This window comes from Dendrobates tinctorius, unplaced genomic scaffold (assembly GCF_039654945.1).
Source record: "Dendrobates tinctorius isolate UK_male_01 unplaced genomic scaffold, ASM3965494v1 ptg000241l, whole genome shotgun sequence".
Lineage (NCBI taxonomy): Eukaryota > Metazoa > Chordata > Amphibia > Anura > Dendrobatidae > Dendrobates > Dendrobates tinctorius.
This window is the reverse complement of record NW_027361908.1, coordinates 3978211-3995404: the sequence shown is the minus strand read 5'-3', so window position 1 is coordinate 3995404 and position 17194 is coordinate 3978211. Positions and strand designations below refer to the sequence as shown.

Sequence of the window (17194 nt, the reverse complement as noted above, 5' to 3'; positions counted from 1 at the left end):
ACATGTTTTCCAGTCTTCGTAAGGTGCACCCCATCTCTAGAAAGTAGTCCATCGTAAAGGTAATTCACTCCGTGATCCATAAATCCAAAAATCGTTGCTGACGGCACCATCGACGTAGCCAGTTGTTCACCTGCAGAATCTTATTCCACCTCCTTGTTCCATGGCCATCCACTGGGAGGATGGAAGAGAAGACCACCTGCGCTCCCAGTTCTTTCACTTTCTTGCCTAAGTCTTCAAAGTCTCTGCAGATGGTTTCCAGGTCGTTTCTTGCGGTGTCATTTGTCCCCACATGTAGTAGCAGGAATGGGTAGTCATCGGTAGGTCTGAAGAGTCCTGATATCCTGTCAGACACATCTTTAATTTTTGCACCTGGAAGACAGCACATTTCTCTTGAAGTTATATCCGGTCTGCAGATAGCGGCCTCTGTTCCTCTCAACAGGGAATCCCCCATGACCACCAATTTCCGTTTCTTCTTCACAACGTTTTTCTTTCTCCATCCAGGAGGACTCTGAAGGCGTACAAGGTTGCTGTTTGTGGGCAAAGTCTTATCCTGATGTATTTCTTCATCGTTTTCCTGCGTGAGAGCCTGGTACTGGTTTCTGAGCAGTATGGGTGCTGACTGCCTCCTGATCCTCCTGCTTCTCTGGGTCACATGTCTCCATTCCTCTGTTTCTTCAGGTGCACTTCGAATTTCTTCTCTTTCTGTAACATGAAGAGATAATTCTGCTCTAAGAACTCTTCACCTTCCTTAATGATCTTCAACGTAGCTAACCTCTATTCGAGATTTTGCAACTTTTCCTCCAACAGGGACACAAGCTTGCATTTGTGGCATGTGAAGTTTGGCTTTTCCACTGGTAAGTCTGTGAACATGTAGCAAGAAGTGCAGCTCACCAAATGGCTCCTGGCCTCTTCCATATTGAGATTTCTTAAAAACGATGAAAGATGAGCCAAAATTCGGCGCACGGTTTTCCGATTTCCTCTTTTCAACTGCCAGAAGGCACTGGGAATATGCAAATGATCTCCTCAAGACTCTTCCCCTGGTTTTCCGATTTCCTCTTTTCAGCTGCAATGGCCAAAACCCAGTGATCGTTGAGCTCGCGGAGACTCTTCACTTATCCCAGAAGGCACAGGGAATATGCAAATGATCTCCTCAAGACTCTTCCCCTGGTTTCACAGCATCTGTAAATGTCTGGTCTATAAAAATATAAAAGTTAGTTAACCCGGTAAACATCATAAAGTGAAAACATGTTAGAATTGCATTTATTTTGTCTGCAACACTGCAAAATAAAATGCAAAGAGACGCTCTCAAAACACATTCACCCCAAACTTGAATCAATAAAAATATTAGCTTGCCATACAAAAACCAAGCCTGCACAGTTTCTTCAACATAAAAATAAAACATTTACAGTTCTCGGAAAAGAGCATGATAACAGGTCATTTTTACCACACAATAAATAAATACATTGAAAACTGCAACTCGTCCTGCAAATAACAAGCACTCATATGGCTATGTAAATGGAAAAATTAAAGTTACGGCCCTTGGAAAAAGGAGAGGAAAGCACAAAGGCAAAAATGAAAATAGAGAAAAGAGTATCAATTAGGAGAACCCTGTTCCAGAAAGCAGATCAATAGTCCATGGCTGCTGGATGGCAGCCCTGTGAAAGGCCTATGTGGGGGCAACCATAGCTCCTCTTCATTATCCGGCCGGGCACGATGCCTTTGTTACTGGCTGATGTACATAGTTCATTGTGCCAAGCAAGCTAATCAAAAAGAGCAGTGGATATGAGCAGGTAGGAGGCAGTTTGCAGGGCTCTCATCCATGGGCATCTGTTGACATGATGTCACTGACACCATTCACCTCCTGATGTGAAGTGACCAGCGAATCAATAACTCTTTAATAATGGAGAATTGGAAAATATTAAAACTTTTTACCTTTGCAATAGCGATGGCTGTAAGTGCTTGATACTGAAGATGCTGAGAAATGTGAGATACAGAATCAGCAACAACCATACTTCTTCTATGGAAAGTGTGCTCTATAGCCTGGACAAAAGACATTTGTGTTATTTGAAGTCCAACTGGGATTCATATGAGAGGAAAAAAAAAAAAAAAAAAAAAAAAAACACATTACAAAATGAATCATACAATGCAAATAATAAGACTAGATTAATGTGGACGTCACACTATAAGCTAGGAAGCATCTGACCAAAGAAACTATACGGAAATAACTTGAAGACATTGTTCACCTGACATTTTTTTAAATGCATGTAATCACAGCTAAAAATTATTTCTGTAATTGGGTTTCATTAAATTTTTGCACAGTTTGCCTTCCATAGCCTCTGTGTTGCACGGTCTATTGTTGGCTGCAGAATAGTGATGAGTGGAACAGTGGATGTTTGGGATCGGTGAAGCTATAGTTAAACGTTTGGTTTGCGACCAAATTTGACCCCGCACCTGAACCCTATAATAATAATAATCTTTATATAGCGCCAACATATCCCGCAGCGCTTTACAGTTTAACAGTTTCAAAACACAAGTCATAAGTAACTACGTTAACAATACAATAATTAAAGTAAAATAAGACGACCCTGCTCGTGAGCGCTTACAATCTACAATGAGGTGGGGGAGATACAAAGTACAGGTGTGTATTTACAATGATGGTCCAGCCATCTTGAGGGAGTGGGGGAGGGATGGAGATAGTGAGTGGGCTACACATGCACACTTACACATAAAATGACTGTGATTAGTGAACGTGATAGGCCGCTCTGAACAAATGTGTTTTGAGGGAGCACCTGAAACTATGCAACCCTATAGAAGTCAATGGGAACCTGAACTTCTGTTAATTTAAAATGGCTATAAAATGATCATAGTAAGTGCTAGGACGCTGCAAAGGAAGCCAAATGGGGGTAAGAGCAGGACAATTGCCCTGCAAACAAATGTGGATAGGGAAATGACTTCAAATAATATAGAATTAAAAAATGAAAAAAATATATAATCTTGGAGCAGGAGGCGGAGGTCCCAGTGGAGACGGAGGTTGAGGAGAAGGTGGTGTGTTGTAGGTGGAAGAGATGGAGTAGGAGGAGGTGGCCAACACTACTTTTTCTATTCCATTTTAGGGGGGCACTCTGAAAACAGGTGGTGTAATCTGTTGGCCACTCTCTCTATATACAGGCCATTTAATTCTCTGCAAATTTTGGGGGTAGAAAAAAATTGAAGAGAGAATCAAATAGGAGATGTGGTCGTGTAGCTGGTGGTGTTGGTGTAGCTGCAGCAGGGAGAGGAAAGACATGGTCAATCAGTGCCCACTGCACGCCCAAATGAAACATGTTCCTCTGGCGCAAGCAGGTGACAGGACGTTCTGTGCAATTTCGTAGGGCCTAGTACCACTGGATGAATGGTGATACCAGAACAAGTAAAGGTTGTTTTAGATTGCTTGGCTGAGAGTGCCTTCAGTCCTTTTGTTTTGCTTTCCACCTGGTCCCCTGCTGAAAGTGCAGAATTGGCATTTGCGGCTCATGGGCATCCGCCTTCCACATCACTCCCTTGCAAATCAGGAAAGCCATTTGAGCTCCAAGTCATGCAGTGGTCACTTCTGCTTTTTGAGGACTCTGCTGGCTGTGGTTCTGTGGGTCATCCGCCCGGATTGAGTGCACTGATGTCCAACTAATTGTTCTGTTGGAGGATGTGTACATGGGAGGGGTAGTGCACATGGTCAGCAGACCGCCACAGCACATTTCTGATGATGATGATGATGATGATGAAACGCAGGTGCCAACTGCTGCAGCTTTCTGCTGTGTGCAGACAGCCAAGGAGGGCAGGGGTGAAGACTGGGTGGGATATCATGCAGGGAATTATTATTATGTTTAGAGCACCATTGATGCCATTGTGCTGTAAATGAGAAGGGGTTACATACAAAATACAAATAGAAATTACAGTTGTGGACAAAAGTATTGACACCCCTGCAATTCTGTCAGATAATACTCAGTTTCTTCCTGAAAATGATTGCAAACACAAATTCTTTGTTATCATCTTCATTTAATTTGTCTTAATTGAAAAAACACAAAAAGAATTGTCCTAAAGCCAAATTGGATATAATTCCACACCAAACATAAAAAAGAGGTTGGACAAAAGTATTGGCACTGTTCGAAAAATCATGTGATGCTTCTCTAATTTGTGTAATTAACAGCACCTGTAACTTGCCTGTGGCACCTAACAGGTGTTGGCAATAACTAAATCACACTTGCAGCCAGGTGACATGGATTAAAGTTGACTCAACCTCTGTCCTGTGTCCTTGTGTGTACCACATTGAGCATGGAGAAAAGAAAAGACCAAAGAACTGTCTGAGGACTTGAGAAACCAAATTGTGAGGAAGCATGAGCAATCTCAAGGCTACAAGTCCATCTCCAAAGACCTGAATGTTCCTGTGTCTACCGTGCGCAGTGTCATCAAGAAGTTTAAAGCCCATGGCACTGTGGCTAACCTCCCTAGATGTGGACGGAAAAGAAAAATTGACAAGAGATTTCAACGCAAGATTGTGCGGATGTTGGATAAAGAACCTCGCCTAACATCCAAACAAGTTCAAGCTGCCCTGCAGTCCGAGGGTACAACAGTGTCAACCCGTACTATCCGTCGGCGTCTGAATGAAAAGGGACTGTATGGTAGGAGACCCAGGAAGACCCCACTTCTTACCCCGAGACATAAAAAAGCCAGGCTGGAGTTTGCCAAAACTTACCTGAAAAAGCCTAAAACCTTTTGGAAGAATGTTCTCTGGTCAGATGAGACAAAAGTAGAGCTTTTTGGGCAAAGGCATCAACAAAGTTTACAGGAGAAAAAAAGAGGCAAAGAAAAAAACACGGTCCCTACAGTCAAACATGGCGGAGGTTCCCTGATGTTTTGGGGTTGCTTTGCTGCCTCTGGCACTGGACTGCTTGACCGTGTGCATGGCATTATGAAGTCTGAAGACTACCAACAAATTTTGCCGCATAATGTAGGGCCCAGTGTGAGAAAGCTGGGTCTCCCTCAGAGGTCATGGGTCTTCCAGCAGGACAATGACCCAAAACACACTTCAAAAAGCACTAGAAAATGGTTTGCGAGAAAGTACTGGAGACTTCTAAGGTGGCCAGCAATGAGTCCAGACCTGAATCCCATAGAACACCTGTGGAGAGATTTAAAAATGGCAGTTTGGAGAAGGCACCCTTCAAATATCAGGGACCTGGAGCAGTTTGCCAAAGAAGAATGGTCTAGAATTCCAGCAGAGCATTGTAAGAAACTCATTGATGGTTACCGGAAGCGGTTGGTCGCAGTTATTTTGGCTAAAGGTTGTGCAACCAAGTATTAGGCTGAGGGTGCCAATACTTTTGTCTGGCCCATTTTTGGAGTTGTGTGTGAAATGATCAATGTTTTGCTTTTTGCTTCATTCTCTTTTGTGTTTTTTCATTTAAGACAAATTAAATGAAGATAATACCAAAGAATTTGTGTTTGCAATCATTTTCAGGAAGAAACTGAGTATTATCTGACAGAATTGCAGGGGTGTCAATACTTTTGGCCACAACTGTACAATGAACACACTAATAGTTAAAGACAGGTACAGAGAGGAGAGGACCCTACCCCTTGAGGCCTTACATTTTGCAGGATAATGTGGAAGGAGTGAGGTGGCAGCAGGGTAATTGCAGGCTGTAAGCTGTTCTGAAAACATGGGTTTTCAAGTTCCGCTTGAAAGTTCCGAATGTAGGGGATAATCGGATGTGTTGGGCCACAGAGTTCTACAGGATGGGGAAACTTGGGAGAAGTCTTGAAGATGATTGGATGAGGAGAGTACGATTATGGAGGAGAAAAGGAGGTCTTAGGACGACTACATATTACATGGTGGGAAATATCGGGAGATAAGTTCAGAGATATATGGGGGGAGACGGATTATGCACGGCTTTGTAGGTCAGTGTAACTAGCTTGAAGTGGATAAATTGTGGAATTGGAAGACAATGGAGGGATTTGCAGAGGGGAGAAGTGTAGGAGTAGCGAGGACACATGTGGATTAGTAGGGCATAAAAGTTACGAACAGACTGGAGAGGTGTGATGATATGATGGAGGTTGATGAGGTCTTAGACCCCACATGAGAGTCATGGTCATCCAAGTGACTAGGGCAGTTCAGCATAAAAGGTGGTGGTGGTCATGCTGCCCCAGCTGCAGAGCAAACAAGGGAGCAGGGTACAAAAGTGCCAAGGCCGACCCCTAGCCATTAACCAATTTACGACATCGGGCGTATATTTACACCGATGTCGGACTCTCTCTCCCTTTGATGTGGGCTCCGGCGGTGAGCCCACATCTTTCCCAGGACATGTCATCTGTTTTGAACAGGTGATGTGCCTGAAACAGCTGCAGTTGGAAACACGATCCACCCACAGCTATTAAACCGTTAAATGCCGCTGATAAAATCTTGACAGCGGCATATAACATGTAATTCCGGCAATCACGCAGGAAATCCACCCATCGATGACCCCCATCACGTAATTGCGAGTCACCGATGGGTTGGCATGACAACCAGAGGTCTCCTGCGGGACCTCTATGGTTGTCAATGCCGGTTTGAAATGAGCACCACCTGGTGGTCGGCACTCATAGCAAGTCAGCAATTCCGCTACATACAGGCGATCTGATGTTCGCTTATATGTAGGTTTATGGCAGCTTCTAGTCTCCCATGGAATCTCGATCCACCCACAGCTATTAACCAGTTAAATGCCGCTGTCAAATGCTGACAGCGGCATTTAACAAGCGCTTCCGGCAACTGCGGCGGAAATACGCACACCAGTGACCCGCATCATGTGATCAGGGGTCACCGGTGTCTGCATGACAACCGGAGGTCTCCTGAAGACCTCTATGATTGTCGGTGTCAGCTTGCTATGAGTGCCACCCGGTGATCGGTGCTCATAGCAAGTGAGCATTTTTACTACATCGAGGCGATCTGACCATCGCCTCTATGTAGCAGAGCCGATAGGTTTGTGGCAGCTTCTAGTCTATGGAGACTATTGAAGCATGCCGAAAGTAAAAAAAAAAAAAAAAAAAAAAAATTTCAAATCACCCCCTTTCGCCCCATTCAAAATAAAACAAAACTAAAATCAAAACATACACATATTTGGCATAGCCGCCTTCAGAATCGCCTGATCAATAAAAAAAAAAAAAAAAAAAAGGATTAACCCGATCGCTGAATAGTGTAGTGAGAAAAAAGTAAACACCAGAATTACATTTTTTTGGTCTCCGCGACATTGCATTAAAATGCAATAAAGGGCGATCAAAAGATCATATCTGCACCAAAATGTCATCACTAAAAACGTCAGTTTGGCACGCAAAAAATAAGCCCTCACACTACGGTTCTCTGAAAATGGCGCAATTTTTTTTTTTTTGGAAAGTTTGTAATTTTTTTTTTTCACCACTTAGATAGAAAAGAACTTAGACATGTTTATTTTAATCTCTTTTTATTATTTTCAGAAAATACAATATACCAACATACAAACATAAATGAACTAGAATCAGTACATGGTGTATGAACATGTTGGACAAATCAGTCCGCATTTTCTAACAATCTCAAGCTGACTCGTTAAAGCTCAAACACCTATTCAATAAGCACCACTATAAAATACCCCTAAAGGATCTATGTTACCGAAATAAGAGAATTAAGATGTGAACGAGAAATTCAAAGAAAAGGGAGAACAAACGTACAGAAAAAAAGAGAAAGAAGAATGAAGAGGGGAGGGAGAAAGAAAGACATAAGAAAGGAAAGGGATGGGAAGGCATGGGGAAAGGGACTCTATGTACAACACGGCTCTCCAATCAGTCTCCAACACCAATCCGGATCCAAACCTAGACATGTTTGGTGTCTATGAACTCGTAATGACCTGGAGAATCGTAATGGCAGGTCAGTTTTAGCATTTAGCAAACCTAGTAAAAAAGCCAAAACAAAAAGAAAAGTGTGGGAATGCACTTTTCTTTGCAATTTCATCGCACTTGTAGTTTTTTTCCCGTCTTTTAGTACATGACATGGTAAAATCAATGGTGTCGTAGGAAAAATAAAAAAGTTATGGCTCTAAAAAGAAGGGGAGTGAAAAACGAAAACGCAAAACTGAAAAAAGCTCCAGGGGTTAAGGTGGCTGCTACTGCGCACTGTGGCAGGCCCCTAGCCTTTTCTCGGTCCATGTTGCCTCGTCGTCCTACTCCGCTTGCTCTATATCCTGATAGGGTCAGAAAGTGCGGGCAGTGTAAGCATGCTTTTGGCGTTCTCACCCTGCTGTTGGTCGCCTGTCTGTGGGGCAGCCTTATTTCTGACTTCATGCTCCCTGCATCATAAGAAACGTACCCACAAGGTGGAACTCCACCTTACATCTGCTGGACAGACAGTGCAAACCACACCAGTCAGTGGTGGAGCTTTTTATAAACAGTTATCTGGTATTGCTATGGGAGCAAAATTGAACCTACACAATTTTTGAGTATTATCACCTAGTTCAGAGAAAGATTTGTAAATATGAATCCATTGTAGAAATGATTCATACGTTTCATGAGTGCCATTGGGCGATTGCAAGTGATATTACACATAAATTGGAATTGAAATGAGTACTGACCAATTATTATTTATTTATATAGCACCATTGATTGCATGGTGCTGTCCATAAGAAGGGGTTACATAAAAATTACAGATATCGCTTACAGTAGACAAACTAACAATCACAGACTGATACAGAGGGGAAAAGACCCTGCCCTTGCGGTCTTACATTCTACAGGATGGTGGGGAAGGAGACAGTAGGTCGGGGGTTGCAGCAGCTCTGGTGTTGGTGAAGGCGATCGCTCCGGCAGCAGGGATCATTGCAGGCTGTAAGCTTTCTTGAAGAGGTGGATTTTCAGGTTCCATCTGAAGGATCCGACTGTGGTTGATAGTCGGACATGTTGGAGCACAGAATTCCAGAGGATGGGGGATATTTGGGAGGTCTTGGAGGCGGTTAGGTGAGGAGCGAATAAGTGTGGAGGAGATAAGGAGGTTTTGGGAGGACCGGAGATTAAAAGAGGGAAGATATCGGGAGATTAGTTCAGATATATATGGTATATGGAGGAGACAAATTATAGATGGCCTTGTAGGTCAGAATTAGTAATTTGAACTGGATAAGCTGAGGGAATGGGAGCCAGTAAAGAGATTTGCAGAGGGGAGAAGCGGAGGAGTAGCGAGGAGAGAAATGAATTAGTCGGGCAGCAGCGTTAAGGATGGATTGGAGAGGTGCGAAATTGTTAACAAGGAGGCCACAGAAAAGGATGTTACAGTAGTCAAGGCGGGAAATGATGAGGGCATGCACAAGCATTTTAGTAGATTGAGTGTTGAGGAGAGGACGGATTTTGGAATTATTTTTGAGCTGGAGACGACAGGAGCTGGAAAGAGCTTGGGTGTACGGTTTGAAGGACAGGGCAGAGTCGAGTTACTCCGAGGCAGTGAACTTCCAGTACGGGGGAAAGTATGATATCATTTATCAAATCTTGCAGAGAACAATCTCTGATTATGAACTTGCGCTCTGGCAGTCACCATGGCACGTCGACGAGCAGCTGCACTAGATCTGCGTACCACGCCCGACGAGGCCAGTCTGGGCCAGCAGAATCACTGGCACCCCTTCTGCCTTGATCTTCTTGATGACCCTCGGAAGTAGTGGCAGCTGGGGAAATAGGTACGGGAGGCGAAACTTGTTTCATGGCAGAACCAGCGCATCCATGGCGATTGCCTGCGGGTCCCGGGACCAAGCGACAAATACGGACACCTTGGCGTTCACCCTGGAGGCCATCAGATCCACATCCGGTGTTCCCCACCTTTGGCAAATTTGCTGAAAGACCTCGGGGTGTAGTGACCATTCCCCAGACGCAAGACCCTGCCGGCTGAGGAAGTCTGACGCCCAGTTTTCTATACCCGGGATGTGGACCGCCGATATCATTGTGCGGTTCCTCTCGGCCCAGTGAAGCAAGTGCCCTACCTCATGCATGGCTGCCCTGCTGCGGCTGCCCCCTTGGTGATTTATGTAAGCCACCGCCGTGGCATTGTCCGACTGAATCCGGACGGGGCGGCCTGCTAGAAGGTGATGAAACCATTGCAGAGTCAGCCGGATCGCCCGTATCTCCAACAAGTTGATCAGGAGGCGTGCCTCCTGCGGTGACCACCGTCCCTGGGTCGTGTGGTGGCGAAAAACCGCTCCCCACCCGAGGAGGCTGGCGTCGGTTGCGACCACCAGCCACTGATCTGGGGGAATTGATTGTCCACCACTCGAGTGACTGTCTGACCTGAGAGGACAACCGGCATCGGTGATTGAGCGTGAACGGGTTCTTTGAAATCTTTGATGCGGAGGGAAAATGGAGATATGTAGATAGGCGTCCTGGATATCGATAGAGGCCAAGTATTCTCCTTGCCCCATTGCCGATATGACTGAACGGAGAGACTCCATCCGGAAATGTCTGATCCTGATAAATTTGTTTAGGAGCTTTAGGTCCAAAACGGGCCTGACAGTCCCGTCCTTTTTGGGGACTGCAAACAGGTTGGAATAGAAGCCCTGAGTCTTCTCGTTTTCCGGTACGAGAATAATGACTCCGTTGTGCCGGAGCGAATCGATGGATCCTAGTAGAGCCCTTGCCCGGGTATCCAAATTGGGAAAACGGGAAAGAAAAAATCGTCTTGGGGGGGTACCTGACAAATTCTATCTTGTACCCTGAGGACACCAGCTCTCTTACCCATGCGCCGTGTGCGACGTTGAGCCAGACGTGGTGAAACAAAACGTAGGTGCCGCCTGGCAAATGCCCCGAGTCATTTTGCTGAAGATCTTTGGGACCTGGATTCCCTTGACCTGGACTGGGACGCATCCTCCCCAATGGGTTGGCTCTATATGAGACCTGTCGATCCCTATTCTGGTTGGGGCGACCTGAAGCGACGGAATTGGCCGCTGTAGTCCACCCAGGGTTGTGAAAGGCCCGAAAATGTGCCTGAAAGTGGTGACGAAACGGCAGTTTGACCTTTTGTTGAGGGAGAAAACCGCTCTTCTCTCCTGTGGAGTTGGTGATGAGCTGATCTAACTCCTCTCCGAATAGGCGGCCACACTGGTATGGTAGCGATGTCAAGGACTTTTTTAAAGCTGAAACGGCCCGCCATGTCCTTAACCATAGAGCTCCCCTAATGGATATTGCATTTGTGGCCGCAAGTGCCGCGCGGTTGGCCGCATCTAAAAATGCATTGATCAAGTAGTCCCACGCCATAGCTATCTGATTTTCCATCTCTGATACTTCCTCTGGCAGATCTATGTCTTGCAAGGCTCTGTTCAATGATTCTGACCAAGAAATCATGGCCTTGGCTACCCATGTTGCTGCGAACGAAGGAGAGAGTGCTGATCCTGATGCCTCAAACACTGAGTGAGCCAAGTTCTCAATGAGACGATCAGTGGGATCCTTAATCCAAGAACCACTAGGTAGGGAGAGTAGAGTTTTCGTAGCCAAGCGTGACACAGGTGGATCCACCGTTGGGGATTCCGTCCATTTCTTACGGAGATCCGGGGCAAAAGGATACCTCGCCTCGAGTGCCTTCTGGCCCGAGAAACGCCTGTCCAGGCGTTCTCTGTGTTGTTGCACTATGTCCTCAAACTCAGTGTGCGAGCAAAATACTCTATGGGGGCGCTTGACTCGCTTAAATGACACCTTAAGGCCCAACGCCAGGGTGGAATCATCCTCAATCCCCAGAGTCTGGTTGACTGCTTCTATGAGACTGTCAACCGTTTCCTGTCCACCCGGCGAATCTAAGTCAAGGGGTTCGTACGAGTCGTAGTCCGAGCCTTGCTCGCTACTGACTGCCGGTGACGGAGAGCGTGAAGCAGAGCTCATAGATGCCGAGGCACCGGATGGACCGAGAGACGCCGTGTGGGATAGTTTCCCCCGCGTCTGCCGAGAGTGAGAGCGGCCCCTGCAGGCCGGAGGCTCCTGTGAGTTAGAGGACCCCTCTAAGGCAGGTGAGCCACTGTCGCTGCCCCTATCTGGGGCCCGAAGGGGCTCGATTGCTCTCATAAGTGACGCCATAGATTGCGACAGTGATAACGCCCATTCCGGGGGACTTGGTACACTGGGCTCGTTCGCAGGGGAAGGCTCCTGGGTGCGTTCGGACTCGCAGGCTTCGCATACTCACTTGGTCTGCTCCTGCGGAAAAGCGGACTGAAAGGAGATGCATGCAGCGTATAGAAACGTATGCGTCTTAGGTTTTCCTGACATGCTGTACCTGTCAGGCATCCGTGCTGAAAAGACGCCGGGGGAGGGCGCTCTTCGTTTTTCCTAGCGTGGCCTCTCTGTGGGGCTAGATTTTGGAAAAACACATGACCCTGGACCTGTCAATTTGCCCGCTGGTCTCCCATTTTGGTCCCGGCCCAGCTTCAAGCTGTATAGCGGCTGACATCTGACGGGAGCAGTCACGCACAGCCTAGAAGGGCCGGAGTACTTACCCCAGTCCTGTGTCCCCTGTGTCCTAGAAGTGCGAGGCGTCGCTTCGTTCTGCGTGCCACAACTGCGGGCAGGCCCCCGGAAGAAAAAAGGCACCCTGGGGGCGTTACTTCCGTGTGCAGCCTAGCTTCGGTCTGAAGCCGGGGCCTAAACTTCTTCGGCATCTGCCCAGGCCACGGGGGGGTGGGGCCGCCATGACGCGACGCCGGGGACTTCCGGCCGCGGTCTCAATTTTCAACATCCGCCAGGGGTGGTTGGGGGTGCGGGCGGAACCACCAGACCCCAGAACCAAGGCCAGGAACCGGGTCCACCGCTGCCAGTCGCGCCCATCTTGCTACTGCCGCCTGGAAGCAGTTAAGGGCTCCAGCCCTGCGCCGCTGCAGGAGCCCTCCCAGGCCACCCTCCTCCGTGCTTTGGCTCCAGCTCAGGTAGAGGGGAGGGGGGCCGTATGAAAAAGGACGGTGCAGGCACCCTAGCTCCATCTAACCCCTTCCAGGGGTGAGGAGAGGGACCGTCTGCCGCCTTGCTGCACTGCAGTCCTAGCAGTGGGGGCCGCACGGACTACACTTGTGCCTCAGTGCAGCCAAGGGTTTCAATACCTTAGGGTGGGACAGGGCTAAGTCCGGCATCATGTCCACAGTGCGGTAGAGGATACGTGGAGGGACACTCACACGTGCTCGCCCGTTGTTGGTTTGGGGAGATCGGACCCTTTCAATAGGGTCTGTCGCCCGTATCTCACCTTCGTGGTCTGGCAATATCCCACGGTGAGGGAGAGGATACGTGGAGGGACACTCGCACGTGCTCGCCCGTTGTTGGTTTGGGGAGATCGGACCCTTTCAATAGGGACCGTAGCCCCTGTCTCATCTTCATAGGGGAAAAAAAAACGACGTGTGCCTCCAACAGACACTAAGTAAAAAAACTGACCGCAATCGGGGCGAGGGTGTATACGGCGGAGGAGGAGCTAACCTCTTTTTTTTTCCACTTAGTGTTAGCCTCCAGGCGGCAGTAGCATACACCCACAGTACCTGTCCCCCAGTGAGGCGAAGGAGAAAATACCTATAAAGAGAAAAATCAGAAAAACTGAAAATTTTGCAGTGGTCTCTTAATTTTTGCCAGAGCTGTATAATGTAGGTCAGGGGTGGGCAATTAATTTTTCCAAGGGGCTTACATGAGAAACTGGCACTGCTGTGGAGGGCCAAACCAAATCGGCTGAACTTAAAGAGGCGGTCCGAAACCTAAGGTGAATTTCATATTACCGTATATACTCGAATATAAGCCGAGATTTTCAGCCCGTTTTTTTGGGCTGAAAGTCCCCCTCTCGGCTTATATTCGAGTCATATACACCGGGGGGTCGGAGGGGGAGGGGGGGTGGGGGTGTCAGGTCATACTTACCCGTCCTGACGCTGTCTCTTGAGCCCCCAGCTTCTCCGCGCTCTCTCTTCCTGCCTTCAGCGGTCACGTGGTACTGCTCATTAAAACTCATGAATGTGAGCATATTCATGAGTTTTAATGAGCGGTATCACAAGACCGCTGAATGCAGGAAGAGAGAGCGCGGAGAATCTGGGGACTCAAGCGACAGCGTCAGGACGGGTAAGTATAGCGATACTCACCTGTCCTGCGTCCATGGCTGCTTGCTGCTGTCTGTCATCGGTCAGTGACTTCAGACAGCAGAGGGCGCGGTGACGTGATTAGTGCGCGCCGCGCCCCCTGCAGTCTGAACGTCACTGACCGATGACGTGGCAGATAGCGGTGAGCAGCCATGGACGCAGGACAGGTGAGTATCTGACACCCAGCGACGGAGAGGTGAGTATGTCATTTTTTTTATTTTTACATGCAGCAGCAGCAGCACATGGGGGAATAATCTAAGAAGCTTCTTATGGGGGCAGTATATGGGGGAACAATCTATGGAGCTTCTTATGGGGGCAGCATATGGGGGAACAATATGGAGCTTCTTATGGGGGCAGCATATGGGGGAATAATCTATGGAGCTTCTTATGGGGGCAGCATACGGGGGAATAATCTATGGAGCTTCTTCTGGGGACACCATATGGGGGAATAATCTATGGAGCATTTCCCGCCCTAGGCTTATACTCGAGTCAATAAGTTTTCCCAGTTTTTTGTGGCAAAATTAGGGGGGTCGGCTTATACTCGGGTCGGCTTATACTCAAGTATATACGGTAAATGTAGATCTATTCAGTGTAATAATCTAATCTTGTTTTCTAATATACTTCAATGAAAAATTTCCTAGCGTACCCTCTACATTCTGACTTCCTGTTTTTTTTGTTTTTCTTAACATCCCAGAGCTGTATAGGGGTTGCAGGGTACACAAAGCAGCTTTTTTGCAGAGTGCTCAGTCAGAAACTCTCCCTTACTCTATCTGCGTCCTATCCCTACACTAAAGACAGCGGCACTCGTGCTGCGCCGGACAATCATACCCATGACAATATTTGCTTACGGTACGGACGCTGAACTTTATCGTTCGGGTTCACTCATCCCTACTGCAGAATGAATTAACTGTGAATTTGTCAGCCAGCTCACCATCTTAATATTTAATAGATCATTAGCACACATGAAAATAAGGAACTCTGTAATACATCTCAGAGAAGTCTGCTTCTTTCTCCTCCTGGACTGATCTTTCATTCTCAATTCATGGGTAAAAGTTGTAGAATCTGGATGAAGTGATGATAGATTTTCCCAATATTGAGTTAGATGACACTTGGTCCTTTAAAAATTCTATGGAAAAGGGAGGCGCTAGAGAGACATTCTGTTGCAAGTGCTTTTGAAACCAGCTATAGCTCTCCATAGAATTTTATGAGCACAAGCTGTCATCTGTAAGGATGAGTGAATAGCTTTGGATAAGTCCTTATCCGAATAGCTATAGCGCTTAGCGAATAGCTGCATCGGGAACCTGGATACCTGGAGCGCTTCTGATAATCAGCTGTTCGGCACCGCAGCTGCATGTGTTGCGATTGTGTGCTATCTAACTAATTGGAAAGTTAGTATTCACTGAACACAGAATTCACTCGGGAATTGAGAAATTTGTGAACAAAATAATCAGTCCAGGAGGAGAAAGACGCAGATTTCTCTGATCAGATATATTCGTGTGTATTATTGTTTAAGGGCAATAAAAAAACAAAACAAAACAAAGGTTACACCTTAATTTCTTTTTTGCTGTCATTGCAGGATAACTAGAATTTTGATACCAGAATCCTTATAAATTACAGCGAATCAGTGAGGATTTCTAACAGCAAAAGATTATGTGATAAAAGGGTTCCCTGAATATATGCTTAACAGAAAAATAGGGATTTTTGTGTACTCACCGTAAAATCCTTTTCTCCTAGCCAATCATTGGGGGACACCGAGACAGTGGGTGTTATGCTGCTGGCCACTAGGAGGACACTAAGTAAACCAGAAAAAAAGTTAGCTCCTCCCCTGCAGTATACACCCTCTCGCTGGCTGAGATTTCTCCAGTTCAGTGAAAAAAGCAGTAGGAGCATAAAGAGTCAACAATAACCATAACTATGTCAAAGCCTAAGAATGCTACAGTGAGCCATTAGGCTAAACAGGGTGGGTGCTGTGTCCCCCAATGATTGGCTCGGAGAAAAGGATTTTACGGTGAGTACACAAAAATCCCTATTTCTCCTATGCCTCATTGGGGGACACAGACAGTGGGACGTTCTAAAGCAGTCCCTGGGTGGGGAGCATACATCTGCTAATACCCCATGTACCACTGAGTCATCACTGAGGTACTGCCGAGAGCTGCATCCGCAGAGGCCTGAAAATGAATTAGGCAATGTTTGTAAAGGTATGCAGGCTGGACCAAGTCGCAGCCTTGCGGACAGGCCTGAAAATGAATTTCGTATTGTTTTGTAAAAGTATGCAGAATGGACCAAGTCGCAGCCTTGCAGACCTGTTCTGCCGAGGCCTGGTGCCGAATGGCCCAAGAGGCGCCCACTGACCGGGTAGAGTGCGCCTTAATCCCCACTGGGACAAGTGCGTTCCTGATACTGTAGGATCCCTGAATCGTCAAGCAAATCCACCTGGCTACCGTTGACGAGTTTTGACGCAGTTAGACCCTTCCTATGCCCCTCTGGAAGTATGAACAGGGAGGGCATCTGACTTGTGGAAGGGAGACGTCCGCGAGATGTACCGTCTCAGCTCCCTAACCACATCCAGGGTGTGGAGGGCCTTCTCAATAGGATGGACTGGCGCCGGACAAAGGGAAGGCAAAACAATTTCCGCGTTGAGATGGAAAGGGGAGACTACCTTGGGCAGGAACTACGGGGATGTCCTGAGAACTACCTTGTCTTGATGAAAATTCAGGAACGGAGAACAGAAGGACAGCGCTGCCAATTCCGAAACTCGTCTGACGCAATTGCCACTAGAAAGACCACCTTCCAAGAGAGGACGGTCAGTGACACGTCCTGCAGCGGTTAGAAAGGAGCCTCCTGTAAGGCCCCGAGAACCAGGTTAAGGTCCCATGATTCCAATGGCCTTCTATAAGGAGGCGCCACATGGGAAACTCCCTGAATGAATGTCTTGACCTGAAGTTTGGGGGCAATTTTGCTTCGGAAAAGCACTGACAAGGCCGAAATTTGACCCTTGAGCGAGTTAAGCGCGAGGCCTGATTTTAATCCGGATTGAAGGAATTCCAATATGGCCGGAATGGAAAACAGAGGTGATCGACCATGATCCTTGCACCATGAAAAGATGG

General features: G+C 47.0%; 1 protein-coding gene across 2 annotated transcripts in view; it reads right to left on the bottom strand.

Moving 5' to 3' along the window:
* WASHC4 (WASH complex subunit 4) overlaps positions 1–17194 on the bottom strand; it is a 174925-nt gene that overhangs the window by 56069 nt on the left and 101662 nt on the right. For both annotated transcript variants that reach the window (XM_073556919.1, XM_073556920.1), the window contains exon 16: positions 1933–2040. In XM_073556919.1, coding sequence (XP_073413020.1) covers positions 1933–2040 — 108 coding nt within the window. The remainder of the gene's footprint in view (positions 1–1932; positions 2041–17194) is intronic.